The sequence below is a fragment of the Aythya fuligula genome, chromosome 2 (assembly GCF_009819795.1).
Source record: "Aythya fuligula isolate bAytFul2 chromosome 2, bAytFul2.pri, whole genome shotgun sequence".
Taxonomy (NCBI): domain Eukaryota; kingdom Metazoa; phylum Chordata; class Aves; order Anseriformes; family Anatidae; genus Aythya; species Aythya fuligula.
Genome location: NC_045560.1, coordinates 115,201,256 through 115,216,186, shown reverse-complemented (window position 1 = coordinate 115,216,186; position 14,931 = coordinate 115,201,256). Strand labels below are relative to the sequence as shown.

Genomic DNA, 14,931 nt, shown 5'->3' with positions numbered 1-14,931 from the left:
CTAGATAAAGAACGGCAAACAAAAACACCTATTTGACTCTTCCCTACCTATAGTTATAATTTGGCTACAAAAGCTGTTGCTGACTAAAAACTCAAAAGGGAGCATAACAATTTCAGAATTATATTAATTTGGAGGCTTCGAGTCTCCTTTGGAAAACAAAACAAATTATGACCTGTCAGTGCCAAATTTAACTGGAAAAACATAAACAAAGTTTAAGACTTCATTGTTGCAATTATATTTATAGTTCTAGATTCAGCAATTTGCTCAAAATTACTAGTAGAAAAAGCTACATACCTCCAACAAAGGCATTTCTTCTGTAATAATGGGATCTAAACGTCGATCAGGTCCATACTTAATAGATGTTTTTTCTTCTTTTGTGTTATTAAGTCGAGGCCCCTGGATTTCTAAGTCTTGTCGTCCTCGTACAGATAACCCATTGGAGACAAACTTTCCTGAAACAGTTTTAAAAAGTTTTTTTTTTTTTAAAGCAACTCTTTGTAGAAAGTAATCTGAACTTCCCTTCCCAATCTTACACATCATTTTGATTTTTGCTACTGTGAACATGCAGTGTTCACTTATTAAGCAGTGTCACTGACAAAGAAATATTCGGTTTATTGTGACACAGAATTCATTGCTATTGCAAGTTCTGACAGCCAGCAAGTTCTATCCATTTAGGTTTTGCCCTTTAAGTTATACTTCAATTCTTTAAAGTTCTGGCAGTAAAGAGAATAGGGATACCAGACTGGCTGGGAAAGTGGGAAAGGGTATTGAGTGAAGGTGATCCATTTCATTTCTGCCAAGCTAGGGAAAAGTTGCTCAGAACACTTTCTTCCTTCAAAAACAGGCCACCAAAACGATTTTTATTTCAAAGTCTTTTCCACAAATTTCCAATTCATAGATAGTTAACTAAGCTTATTTCTTTTAGACATTTGCAAGTACGTACTTTAATCCCCACTTAATTCAAGAACTAAATTTTCCCTGTGGGAGACAGTTTCAGATGAATGAAACAACAAAACAGATTAATGAACATGCAATTAAGGAATTTATATGTTAATATAAAGGAAAGACAAGCAAAAAAGTCAAGATAAGTAAATCTATATCAGCTAAATTTGTATTTGGGAATCTGTACCAAGATGTTTAGTGCAACACAAAGAAGTTAAAAGAAAGTAAAACAATGAACAAAAATAAATGGTAAAGGAGTCAATAAATTTGTTATAGACGCCATAGATAGAATTTATGAATTTAAGGGTTTCAGAATTTCTAAAGATTTGAAAAGAATGTAAGAACAGGTTTTGCAGAAGTTACTTCCTTTTTTATGGTAATAATATGGGTGCCAATTCATTATCTCCCCATTCCAGTTATTTCCAGTTTCTATATCTTTACTTAAAGAAAGGCCTTACATTGTCAAAACATTGAACGCTTTTTTACTCAATGGAATTCACAACTCCCCCTTCCAGACACACACACTTGAAGGAATAATACACTTACCTTCCTGTAATCCAATAGAAGGATCTATCCCATCTAATGTCACAGTACCCTGAACAGTGCCAAGATTATAAACGACTCCCAGAATATGTAGCTCCCCTGTTTGATGGGGAAAGAGCTTTAGTCTTGCCTGTGGAGATATGTTAAATTTTTGGTGTTGTTGCTACTAAGTAAGTAATATTACATTTAAATGTCCAATTACTAAAGACACTCATAGCTACATTTACTTCACAGTTGCATTAGATATAACTATATATAGTAACTACAGGCCATTCACTGGAAAGTACTTGTTACATAAGAAAAGAATACTAAATTGTAACCAAACTTAACTTGAACAGAGGCACAATCTCACAATTCTTAAGATTTGAAGGGACCACTGGAGGTCTTCTTGCCTGACAACCCTGCTCAAGCCTGAAGATGCTTGCCCAAGGACCTCTTCCAGTTAGGTTTGGAATGTCTCTGAGGGAGACTCCACAACCTCTCTGGGCTGCCTGTGCCAATGCTCCATCACCCACACAGTAAGCTCTGCTTCCAGATGTTCAAACAGAACATTTCATGTTTCAGTATGTGCCCATTGCATCTTGTCCTATCTCACTCTCCTTTCAGTTACTTATACACACTGATGAGATCTAAAAGATCCAGTTCTTCACACACAGTAACATTTCCTCTAAGTTTGAGCTCAGGTTGTAACATGGCTGAACTCCATCCTATCCCAAAGGGTTTTTTTGTTTTTCAGAATAGTCTTATCAATGTTATATAAAGTGGTACTTACCACTTTTGTCTCCTCGCTATTAATTAGAAATTCTGCTATTGCTTCGGTTCCTATCATATCATCATCGCATTTTGCCTGAAAAAGAAGGCAGACCTTCTCAGATATTACTCCTAGACAGAAAGATTGCCTATATATAGTATATATAATACTATATATACTATTTCTTGCAGCTTTCCTAGTGTTCAGGGACAAAAAACACATTCCAGTTTACAGACTTAAAAATTGGCAGTGTTGCATGCCCATCCTCTTGGACTTTCTGAATTCCCTTTCCCCACACCTTCCGCCTTTCAAATCTAAACAGGTTTTTTTGTTTGTTTGTTTTAAAAAAAAAGAGCTGTTTTCACACTCTTAAACTTCAAAAAATTAAATTTCTAAACTTATAACTCCTTAACTGTAACTGCCTATTTTGGGTTGGAAAAAGATAACGCTTTCCTTACCGGCTCTTTTGCTTCATCATGTTTAGCACTGAAGTCTTTGGGTTGAAATTTCCACAGCAATGAAAGGTCAGTCAACAAAAGTGGAACTTTCAGTGGGTTTCGGAAAGAGACTTCTACAGTTATTGGTTCTATTAAAGAAGTACAAGAAAATAATGACAACAGCCTACCCCCATCATTCTGAAGGCTCACTTAACTCAGAAGGCCAAAACAATAAAAAAATTGGTTTAAATCTACAACAGAGCAGAAAACACTGTACAAATTCATTTCAGAAATAAGTGAGCTAACTGTATAAATCTCAGCTTTACCTTCTACCACAGCAAGGGGAAATCTGGAGTTATCTGAATAGCGATTTAAGCAGAACTGCGTTGGTTGAAAGTTTGCAGGTACTATTCCTTTGTTGATCACAGAAACAACCTGCTCCTCAAGTTCCTTCCACTGTTGTGATGACTCCGAGTCATACTCCTGATCCAGACTTACATGTGTTGCTGCCTGCTTTTCACCTAATAAGAGTAAGGCAATCTTAGAAAGTGACAACATTCGGCATACAACTGCAGAGGGCTGCACTGGCAATTTGGTAAGCAATGTTAAAAAGATTCAGTTCTCAGTCAATTAATCAACCAATCAGCAGATTGCCAAAGACTTCGTTGTGGGGAGCTGGGGTCAGCCTCTTCTCACAGATAACTAGCAATAGAACTAGAGGCAAAGGCCTCAAGTTGCCCCAGGGGAGGGCTAGGTTGGAAATTAGGAGATGTTTCTTCTCAGAAAGAGCAGTCAGGCATTGGAATGGGTCGTCCAGAGCACTGATGGTATCACCATCCGTGAGGATTTTTAAGGAAAGGTTGGACCTGGTGCTTAGGGACATGGTTTTGTGGATGATATTGGTAGTATGGGGATAGTTGGACCAGATGACCTTGGAGGTCTTTTCCAATCTAAATGATCATATGATTCTGAAATGCACGCGTAGAAGATACCAAGGACTGAGAACGCTTTTACGCGCAAATATTGGAATTCTATGATTTTAGCATGCTATATATTATACTCAGCAGTACAGACCCAGTTTAAATAAGAATTTTCACTCAACATGCTTTCCATTCACGAATCAGTGTTTCAAACATCACCTTAGAGAAAACTGTAAAGATAATTTCTAGCTCTGACACTAGCATCTAGAATTTACTAAAGCATTTAAATCCCTTTCATGAAGTTCATTACAGACTTACACTGAAACTTTCAAGCTATGAAAGCTAATGAAACTCAGTACAACTGCCTTTAAGGATTTCATATTCAGACTCCTTGTATAGATATGTTTAGAGAGCAGGTGCTAAGCTGAAGCTTTTCTTTTTGAAATCCAACCTCAGAAGTTATCTTGCTACATTTTTATGTAACAATGATTTTTAAGAAGAGAACTTGCATAGGTTTTAGTTCCATAAAAAAAAAAATAATAATTTTAAGCTGTTTACATAAAGCTTTCTAACCTTCTGCTGGTCTTCGATCATGCCCAAAGAAAATACGGGTTGCTGAACTGTTAATATATGGTAAAGGAAGCTGTGGTAAAGGACCATCAGGTGACAGCTGGGTTACATTCTAGAGTAAAGGAAGAAAAGAATCATTATCAAAGTGCATAATATATATGCTGCATGTTACTAATGTTTGAATGATAAGGAGACCAAGTTTTAAGCATTCAACACTTGAATTATTATTAAATATGAAATGAGTCATTTCAATCAACTGTTCTGAGAGCTCATTCTGTCTCAGTTTTAGGTAGTATTTTCTCTCAATAAGATCTTAAAGTCCATGAAGTCTATAGAAAAAAGTTAAACAAAATCTCCATTGTGTAATCTAACCAATGGTGTGACTGCATGGCTGTTGCCAGCTTTATTATGATGCAAGGCCTAACTCAGAATTTGATAAGCTACATTCACTACACCACCACTATTTGATAGACTTTCACCACACTGTGGATTCAAACACCAGTCTCAAAAAAAGGTCTAACATAAAATAGCAAATACTACAATCATTCTGCTTTTAAGCTTTAGAGAACACTAAGCAACTGGAAGACCGCAAGTTGTGTGGAGATATCAGCACTAAAACACCCTGTAACATACACTCATCCGTGTAAATCCGTTAAGTAAATAAACTTCCGTTAGGACGTTTAAATTAACATCCGTTAAGTAAATGAACTTAACACACACACACCAGATGCAGCGAATTTGCTTTTTGAAGCCTAAAGTAAAACATAAGCATATCAACTAGAAAAAACAAGCCTGGAACAATGCAGGTGTGACAGAAAATCATTCAGTAATATACATGTAATAAAAAATTACCATTAATGAAATTGCTGACCGCTTCAGGAATTAAAAGAAAATCATTTACCTTATAAACATAAAGATACTCTCTTAAAAAAGCTCCTTGCTGAGCTGGAGGTTGTTTACTATCATTGATCAAAATATGCCTGAATGCAGACACAGCATTATCAAGCTGACGAAGCGTAAAGGACTGGCGACCAATAGTGAAGTTAATATGATCTTCTGCAAGAGACCAGCCTTTCCCCTTGTAAACCTGCATGGCTTGACAGTAGCAACGCAAGGCATGTTTTTTCTGAAAGAAAAATAAAAAGATTATTTCTCAGATAGACCCATTAACCAAGCACTGCAACTGTAATACCAGGAAGATTGAACAGCAAGTTCTTTACCACAATCCCCACTATATTAAGCATAACAACATTTGCAGAACTGTACCTCATAGAACATGGTCAGCATTAATCTAAACACTATTTCCGTGTTGGCTCCTACAGTGCAGTGCCTAGCTTGCAGATAAAGTTCACGTTCTCCAATATCAGTAACAGGCAGTAGGGTTAGAAAACAAGAGAAGACTAGTTTTAAAAATACTGTTCTACATTACTTTTGAACTGACTGCAGGAGCTTGTAGAGGCCTATTAGCAAGCCTTAGAGTAAACTACATTTATTACATCTCACTCTAGTAACTGAATCTTCATGCCACGTCTCCACTTAATTGTTCAGTAAAAAAAAAAAAGATGCTTAGGACAAAATTCACACCAAGTAAAGCAACAAACAGCCCCTAGAGTACATGCAGGACAAAATTACCAATAGCATCAGCCAATGGGAAATATATGTTTTACTCCCAATGACCTCTACAGCTCCTTAACTGGATACATCAGGACCTGGGCATTCAATCCCAAGTCTACATACTGAACATTTTCATAGGTATTCACTATACAGGCAAGTCACGGCTTCTCAAAACATTCCCTTATTTACAGCATTAATGGGAATTAATCCAAGATAAGTTCAAATAAGCATGGCAACAACAGCAGAGGACAAGCAGTAACAGCCTAGCATCAGGATATTTTAATATGGTAATATTTAGTATTGCAGTATGTAACTGAGCAGCCTGGCTGAGTTTTCAGTAGTTTTTTAATATTTTGGTGCTTATAATGATACTGAAAAAAATAGCCTATGTTTACTGTAACACTGAAAAGCATTTCCTGGAAAACAGAATCTTTACAAGAATTAAACAAGCTGTTACCTGAATATTGACTCAAAGCATTACAAAACTTATGCAGTTTCCCAGGCAGAAGAATGAGATTTTAAAAAAATTAGAAAAAAATGATCAGCAGCTAGTTATCAGCAGCACTGTCAGAACTACAGATAAAGAAGCTACTGCAAGAATAGAACAAAGTGGGAGAATACTCTTATTATTTTTGCCGGAGGGGAAGAAGGGGGAGGTCTGAAAACACCTCTATACACATACAGTTTTGTTTCAAATGTAGATCTGATGCCTAGGTTCTCCTGTATTATTGACTTGAAATACAAGTTGTATTGATGCCTTGTATCACAGGTTTGCAGCTTTTAAGTAAAAAGAAATCGACTATTTGTGGACAACCCCATAACTGAATTCCAGTGGTTAACCTCAACAGAAATCAAACAAGATGTCCATAGAGTCTACTGCACAACTGAGACACATAAAGCACTTGATTCGTGTCCAAATTGAGTTTTATCACAGAGTTAGAGCTGCCTGCCCAGGAATGTGAGTGGAAGTAGAATTAGTTTGTAGTGGTTTAATTGGTAGAATTGATCCATAACCAGATTCTAAGGTTTGTCTTGTACTATTCATACACTTAAAACTCCACTGAAAAGTATCCTGCTTTAGCTGTATATTTAAGCTTCGTATTATTCTAATAGCGTTTAACAAAATTAACTTCCGCAACTCACACATCTCAAGAATAAAAATAGTTCCTTACACAACAAAATACAACTCTTTATTTGGGGATAAAATTGAGACTAAGAAATGAGAAAGGCATTACTGAATTTCAAGCCAGTGATCTTCAATATTACTTACAATACAAATATCATAGAATCATAGAATATCCTGAGTTGGAAGGGACCCTTAAGGATCATCAAGTCCAACTCTTGACACCGCACAGGTCTACCCAAAAGTTCAGACCATGTGCCTAAGTGCACAGTCCAATCTCTTCTTAAATTCAGACAGGCTCGGTGCAGTGACCACTTCCCTGGGGAGCCTGTTCCAGTGAATATAAAAGACCAAGGCAGGAATCATTCTCAGAAGATCACTGAGTTCAACACTTCTAACACAAAACTATCAGAAGCTCCATGTCTTTTACCTAACTAATAATCTGAATGGCATGTTAAATGTGTTAAGTATCAAATACTTATCATATTTTCCATCTGGAAAGATAAGACTTACCTGTCCTGCTTTACTAAACCTGTGTCCTGCTAATATCATATGAAATGCAAACTTCCTAACCATGGGACTTTTCATGTTTATAAAGCAGTGTGCTGCCTGCTCCAACAGAAGTGCACTACGAAGATCCGAATCCTATTAAAAAGGGAGAAGGAGAATTAGCCTCAAAATCAAATATGAATGTAACTGTAACAGTAGCTTGTTTTAATGCTAACAGGAAAAAGATGTAACATTGCTGTAAAGTTGAAAAGTTAAATGCAAACATTGTATGTATGAACACAAAAATAAATGAAGACTAGAAGTATTTTTCACTGTCACATGCATAGTGATAAACAAATAGTGATCACAAAAAGTGCTGTTAACAATCACCTGCCTCCATCCCCATTTATCAACCAGCTCCAGTGTGGATTAATATAAATATGTTCTGTCACTTCAGTTACTCAGGCTATGAAGGACTCTATCCTTTTTCCTCCCTCTCTCCCTTTATTTCAGATAATTTTATTAAGCCTCAAAATAAAAAATAAGACTAAGGGAAAATAAAGGAAATGTAGCTTATTGAATTTAGATCACAAGAACCAGAATGCTTTCCTTACAGTATACAATTCCTTACTATTATCCTCTTCTCATGCCAAGACAGCTACATTACTTCAAGCAATAAGAACAGAATCTGTTTGATTTTACCACCACTCAAGTCTGTTATCAGTAGCGTCTAAGTATGTGCCTGGACTACAAATATACTCTGGGACAATTTCACAGTATCCTATATTTTCCTTGCAACTGGCAAAAGACAATGAACGTATACTACATATAAATTAAAGAAATATGATCGCACACAGCCACTAGTATTTAAATGTAAGTAACTTACACTGCTCACATAGAAATTTGGTTCCAAGTTTAAGGTAAAAGGGCAAGAATGAAGCTATAAAGACACTTGAGAGAGTAACTTATGAAACTAAGTAAATTTATTCCATGCTTAATAAATTCCAGAAATTCTCGGAAGCATCAAATTTGGTGCAGCTTGCTACAAAGCTAGAACTAACTGCTAGATAGACTTTCCTCCAAGCTACACAGCTTGAGAAAGTGTGAAACAGATGTAATACCAGTAACAGTTTAGCAGACCCTTTCTGGGCTGTTAAGAACTAGTTCCATGCCTAATTTAAACCAATTAGTATTACCAAAGTGTTCAGGCTAGCTTTCACTTACCCAGTAAGCTTCTAATGATTCATAGCAGCTAAGCTGCAGTTATGGCTTCATTGCTTAAACTACTGAGAACTTCTGATTATATGAGAGATAGTATTCATCACAGCTCTGGCAAGCCATGCTAGTATTTTTAACCCACAAGTTCTTAAATTCAAAATATAACACACAAAAGCTGAGCAGATATTAAAGAAAACTAATTCCAAAGCCGAAGACAACAAATGCACATTTAGCAGCTGTTTAAAGAAATCAAGTAAGTCACCTGACTTGAAAGAAAAAAATCAAGTACTTGTTTTTTCACTTGCAGCATAAACAGCTTTCTTCACTTCAAGCTTTAATTGGCCATTTGCCATCATTGGATAGGAAGTACCCCAGGATAAAAAGCAGTGTCACCTAAAAGCACTTCAGTAAGTACACAAGTAGAGGGAGGACATGAGTGGAATAAACTAGCATTTTACCTCACTGGTTAAACGAATCAGAAGAGCAGCTGCTTCTGAATATTTGCTTTGACTTTTTAAGATTTCAGCACTGAGAAGTACACAGCGTTCAGCTAGAACCATGTTCCTAAAGCAAAAACAAATATATTGAATATTTATTGAAAAGAAACATCAGAAAACTTTTCACCTCAAGTCTGTCAAGTTTCCTCCACATTACAGACTGGTGTTATTTATCCTTTTTGAATTTAAAAAAGGATAAAAGGATAAGTGTCAACCTGTTTTGTAAGGGAAGAACTTGTACCATTAAGTGTCTCATCTTCCTATAACAGCAGCTTTTTTAAGTCAAAGCTAGAAAACCTTTGAGTACATCATATTTATAAAACACTAACTAAAATAATGCAACTGACAACTAGATCTGAAAAACAAGAAGTCCAACTATCAGAAACAAATTTAATAAGTACTCTGTTAAGAACAGCATGCATGTCGTTCCTAGATGAGCTAACGTAACTTACTCTTTAAACAGGTTATCAACTTCTGATCTTTCAGTTACCTGCCACTGTCTGCAGGAAGAATGTTAAGCTACCAACTAATTCATCTTTCATAGGATCACCATGAAAGTAAACAACATACTTGCAGATATCTCGGTAAGTCTGAATTGCTGTTTCCATATAATGAGCAGGATAAGGTCTAGGAGCTCCAGGCTGAAGAAAAGCTGATACTGCTGCCATTTCCTACAAGGAAAAGTCAGTACTGTCACTGCAGATGTTTTCAACACGTTGAAAATTTCCAAACACTGATGAACACATCTCAACAGCTACTGTCTCAAAATATTCATGTAATCAATTACTGGCATATAAGAATGCACCGTACACACTGTAACTGATAGAAGGTTTAATAAAATAGCTTACTTAAATAAAATAGTTTACTTAACAGCTCTGCTTTTAATTAACTAAACAGCAGCAAAAGTTATACACATTCACACAACTGTTCAGTTGATAGCACACCTCAACAGTATGCAGCAATGATGATTCAGTACTGCTTTACAAGTCTAAGAGGCGAATTATCTACTGCAGGAATATTTCTGATCAAATTTGTATTTATTCTAAATTGTACAGCACCATATTTAGTGATATATTTGCCAGGAAGTCAAGACTAATTATTACAGGATATACTATTAAGTTGCTTCTGACCCACTTGAGTTATTAGACAAGTTTAAAGACCCATTTTGCTAGAGGTTACACTATAAGCATTCTCCTTTCTGTGTTTTAGATTTTAAGAATTGAGTCTCCTATTTTTATTCATGCTTTTATTCCCTTCGTAAAACAGCAGCCAACAGCTTTGAGAATACTTTAGGACTTGCCGAAGATATGCAGTAAGTTTGTCAAGACCATTACAAATTTGGATGTGGAGAGATTGTGTTTTGTTACTTCCAGACATATTAGAAATTATAGTGAAAAAGTCATAGGATATTTAGAATGTGAAGTACCAACCAGCGCTCCAGCTGCATAAAGCATTGCCTGATCATTTAAGAAGTCTTTCTTTGCTGTATGGTAACAGCTATATGCAAGCTCATAGTGTTGCACCAAAAAGCACAAGTCTGCCATTTTCCGGATTTGAAGTTCTGGTGCTTCTGGTGGATACCTGTAAGTACAAACACTTCAATTTAAAGCCCTGATTTCAATATATAGAGCATAACATATTTCATTCTCATCTTAATTTCTGTTCAGAGAGAAGGAATATAATCTGCATTACTTTCAACATTACCAAAAAACAACTTACTAAGAAAAGTGAAGCTGCTTCCTTTCTGCCATGTGTAACGTGGTTTCGCAGCCTACTTTCTGATTAACAAGATTCACTATCCCACTAATATTCAAAGAAAGCATTCCTCTGAATGAAATACTGAAACAAGTATGCAGCTATCACTGAAGCTGCTCACTATGATTAACTGCTAGAGCTAAAGAAACCTGTAGGAGAAGGAAAAATAAGACTTTACAGACTGTTCACCTAGCTGTAGTTATTTATCCCCACTACTCTTCAACAAAGAATTTTAGAAAAACTATGCCTTATGCCAAAACACAAAGCAATTTTCTGTCTTCTGCTAGTATCAGTAACTTTTGGTCAGTCAGTATATACTAATCTTTAGTGCAAATTCAGTATGTTTTCACACACATTTGTTTGTGAGAAGCAAACCATACTCACAAATTCAAAATAGAAAATTGAAATGAAGAACAGCTTGATTATGAGCCATCAGACAATTAAGACAAACAACACAAATATAAAGCTATAAACAAGGCAGAGTGCTTTGCATGATTCCTCCACCAATCAAAGCCTTCTATGGTACTGCTGATTTAGTTCACTTTGAGGAATACCGTTAATAAACATGGGCTTCCACCCCAAGAAAGAGGTACATTTTTATTTTGATTCAGAGGTAATGACTGAAATAACTTACAGCAAACCAGAAGTATTCTTCAGTTCATTTATACTTTTCTCTGGAACCTTACTGCCACTAAACCATTTCTTAGTAGCAGAAAATAATGATCGACTCAAGCCTTTCCTGGATATTAACTGCAAAAAAAAAAAAAAACAAATTAGAGTGCTAGACTGCAAAGGATATGAATAAGTTACACCCAACTACAGATCCAAGCTCCATTAATAATTCCCAAATTCTATTTTTTTCAAGAAAACAGAAGAAAAAAGCAAAAAAACACACATCATTGGAGTGCATCACTGACATACATCGTAATCCATATTTAATGAACTTCAGCTGTCTAAAACTGTCTATTGCTGCTGTAAAATTTCAGGTATCTCAATCTAGAAAAAAAAAAGTCTGATGCATTTGCTTGAATACAGAGCACCTATTTCCTGGTATATTTCAAGAGAGAGCATTCTCCCTATCACCATGGGAAGCATCACCACATTGTAACACTTTTGCAGTGTCAAGTGTGCTAGTTATACCTGCAAGCAAGGTTACACCTTGTTATTCTTTCAGGAAGTCCCACAAATGAGATGTTCTCCACAGAGAATTACCATTCCTCCAGATCTAAGAAAAGCTACATCTCTTTTTAAAGGTAGCGTAAAAAAATTTTTTTTTTTAAATGCATTAGGAATATTTTACTACATTCCTAGCCATAAGGTTACACTTTATTTAACCATAAAGCTTTCCTAACATAAACACAGTCAGCATATACTATGTTCCAGAAGTCTAATCAGGGAGACTGTGCTCCTCACAGCATACTGTATTACTCTCAACAACCCTCTACTAAAAACTATAGCCTAATTGGACAATTCAGCTAAAAGACAGCTCAGATAACAGACTGATATTTGGGTCCATGTCAACTGCTAAATCCAGTAATTTGATTACACTTAAGTCAGTCTCTTCAGCTCTTTAAGACACATAGAATTGAAATACTTTTCTCTTAAAAGATCTTACTGAGAGAAAAAAATTTAATGCATGCCCATGACTTGAAATAGGCATGAAGTTAAATAGCATACTTCCAAAGAATACTTTGGAAGAAAGAGACAAATACTTGGCTGCAAAAACTGCTTATATCAGAACAGAAGTGCATGATTTAAGATGTCCATGCATTCCTTTCCTTGCCAAGAAGCAGCAATTGAAGCGTCCAGCTTTTCTGGAGACACATATTGACAAAGATACATTTCTTAGCTTTAGTGGTGCATTCAAGTATTAAGAAAGTACATTTTGTTCTCCATGCTAGAAGCATCCAGTAAAAGCCTAACAAAGATTTTAGGAGCAAAGGGTTATCTCTGACAGGCTTTCACCAAGCCTTTGTACTGAAGTTTTATTGACACAGGTGTTGGATTTTGGTGTGTGTGTTTTTTTTGTTTTAAGGACAAATGGAGCCAAAAGGCTTCTCTTAAATTTGCTTACAGCTTTCAGTAAAATTATTGAATCACTAGATGCACAGGGAAGTACTAATTTCAGAACAGACTGTTGAGTAACTGGATTTATACCACAACTGTTTTTGACTAAGAGTATGTAAGAGTGAACTGACCTGATCGTTGAGTTGCCGTATTGTCTTCTCTATATGTGGCAAAAGCCCCCTAAATGTAAATTCCTGTATAAATTGCCTAATTCGATCATGGTCTGTGAGTGTTAAACAAGCACCATGAGGCATTCCAGAGTTCAATTTCTTTGACTCCTGCAGTGATGTAGTAGCCTTCAAATAATCAGTGCTATCCAAACTGCCGCTGGGATGATCCAGTTGTAAGGGATGAGTCTTGAAGTTGTTTGACAGACCATCTATTAAGAGATTGAAACATGAAAATCCTTGTATGAAGTTATTGAAATATTTATGGTTTTAAGTGTTATTTTTCTTAACCTTAATATTTTCCTTATTATTTCCTCTGTTAGGCAGAGCTATTCAGCCATTCTGCACTACAGATCAGTATCAGCAGAGAACTATGTGATTATTATGTCACTCCTTAAATTAAAGTTCAGGAAGTCTTAAGAAACGCAACATGCCTCAGAAAGTATGTTTTCAGTTCTAGCCTAGAGTGCAAACAATTCCCAAATACGCTGATTAGTATCAAAAGTACAGAAGCAAAACAATGAAACAATAAGTTTAAGTCAAATATTCATGAAAAGATGGAAATGCATCAATTGATGCAGTGGACAACATGGATCCAATTATTCTTTTCTATTTCTAGGGTTAAAAGCTGTAGTTCTCCATGCCTTTCTGAGAAATCATGATGAAAAAGAACCTCCTCTGAAGTCACCTTACTTCAATAAGAAGGGTAACTACTTTTGCATCTAGCTAGCCAATCTACATCAAGACACCTACTCACTCAGATTTTAATAATCCTCAAATTTATAATCTCCTTCCATTATATCAGTTTGCTTCCTCTGGGCCTTGCTAGCTCTAAGCAAAGCTGAGCTGTGAAAGCAAATTATTAATTGTCAGAGTTTAGTGACAACAGTCTTAAAGACAAGCCTAAAACTTCAATACCCATCTCATTACAGACACACTCTCCAGTTAATATCAGTCTAATAAATCAACACCATGTTTTCATTTATTGACATACAGTTACTACCTTTGAGCATTGAGGAAATTACTTATAATCTCCTAACAAAACACAAAGTTTATAATTACTAACTTTTTTCCAATCTCAGTTTATGGGCTACCTAATATTTATCCTATACCTTGATTAAGTTTGAGGTAAAGTTCCATAAATCTACAATGTATTAAAATTAATTTTTAAAATATTCATGAGTTTTAAACCAATATAGTTAACAATTAACATAGCAGTATATATAATGTCACAGCAGAACCTGCCCAGCATTCAAAGAATTACTATCACAGACAAGGCAGCTCTATAAAAGCTATCACACCAGAAGTTTGATGAAAGCTATATAAATACCTTTAATTTCATTATCTAAGCCATCCGATATCAAGTGATCGGTACTCTTGTTTGAAATGACAGCATAAGAACAGTCTTCATAGCAATCCTACCGGAAGGGAAAGTTAGCACTTTAAGAATAATACAACACACACACAAAAACCAGTCAACGGTAATTGTTAACTTTATAGCAGTTAACTAGATTAGGAAAGTGCATTCAACTAATGTTCATATATATTCACTGAAACATGTTTTGAGCCTTTAAGGTCCCACCCTATTGTAAAGATGAAACTTATAATCACCAACAGATGAAGCAAGCTGCTTCTGGTTTGCTCAAAATAGCTTCACGGTCAACTAAAGCAAGCAGTTCCAGCAGCTGATTGGAACTCTTACACAGCAATGCCCACAGCCGTAAAAATATGCTCCCTAAAGCAACTCCTGGACAAACTCAGAAAACCTACAGTGTGGAATAGTTGACATGGAACAAAAAATAAAAAAATAAAGATTATCTAGTTTATGGTGGAACATT

At 35.7% G+C, this 14,931-nt stretch overlaps 1 protein-coding gene across 2 annotated transcripts in view; it reads right to left on the bottom strand.

Moving 5' to 3' along the window:
* The window catches only part of TRAPPC8 (trafficking protein particle complex 8), a 48,328-nt gene that overhangs the window by 19,876 nt on the left and 13,521 nt on the right, over positions 1 to 14,931 (bottom strand). For both annotated transcript variants that reach the window (XM_032181358.1, XM_032181359.1), the window contains exons 6-19: positions 14,424 to 14,511; positions 13,058 to 13,305; positions 11,494 to 11,609; positions 10,535 to 10,685; positions 9,675 to 9,775; positions 9,066 to 9,171; positions 7,414 to 7,545; positions 5,065 to 5,289; positions 4,167 to 4,275; positions 3,000 to 3,194; positions 2,695 to 2,822; positions 2,258 to 2,332; positions 1,489 to 1,615; positions 295 to 452 (exon numbers count right to left, since the gene is read on the bottom strand). In XM_032181358.1, the coding sequence (XP_032037249.1) occupies positions 295 to 452; positions 1,489 to 1,615; positions 2,258 to 2,332; positions 2,695 to 2,822; positions 3,000 to 3,194; positions 4,167 to 4,275; positions 5,065 to 5,289; positions 7,414 to 7,545; positions 9,066 to 9,171; positions 9,675 to 9,775; positions 10,535 to 10,685; positions 11,494 to 11,609; positions 13,058 to 13,305; positions 14,424 to 14,511 (1,959 nt within the window). The remainder of the gene's footprint in view (positions 1 to 294; positions 453 to 1,488; positions 1,616 to 2,257; positions 2,333 to 2,694; positions 2,823 to 2,999; positions 3,195 to 4,166; positions 4,276 to 5,064; positions 5,290 to 7,413; positions 7,546 to 9,065; positions 9,172 to 9,674; positions 9,776 to 10,534; positions 10,686 to 11,493; positions 11,610 to 13,057; positions 13,306 to 14,423; positions 14,512 to 14,931) is intronic.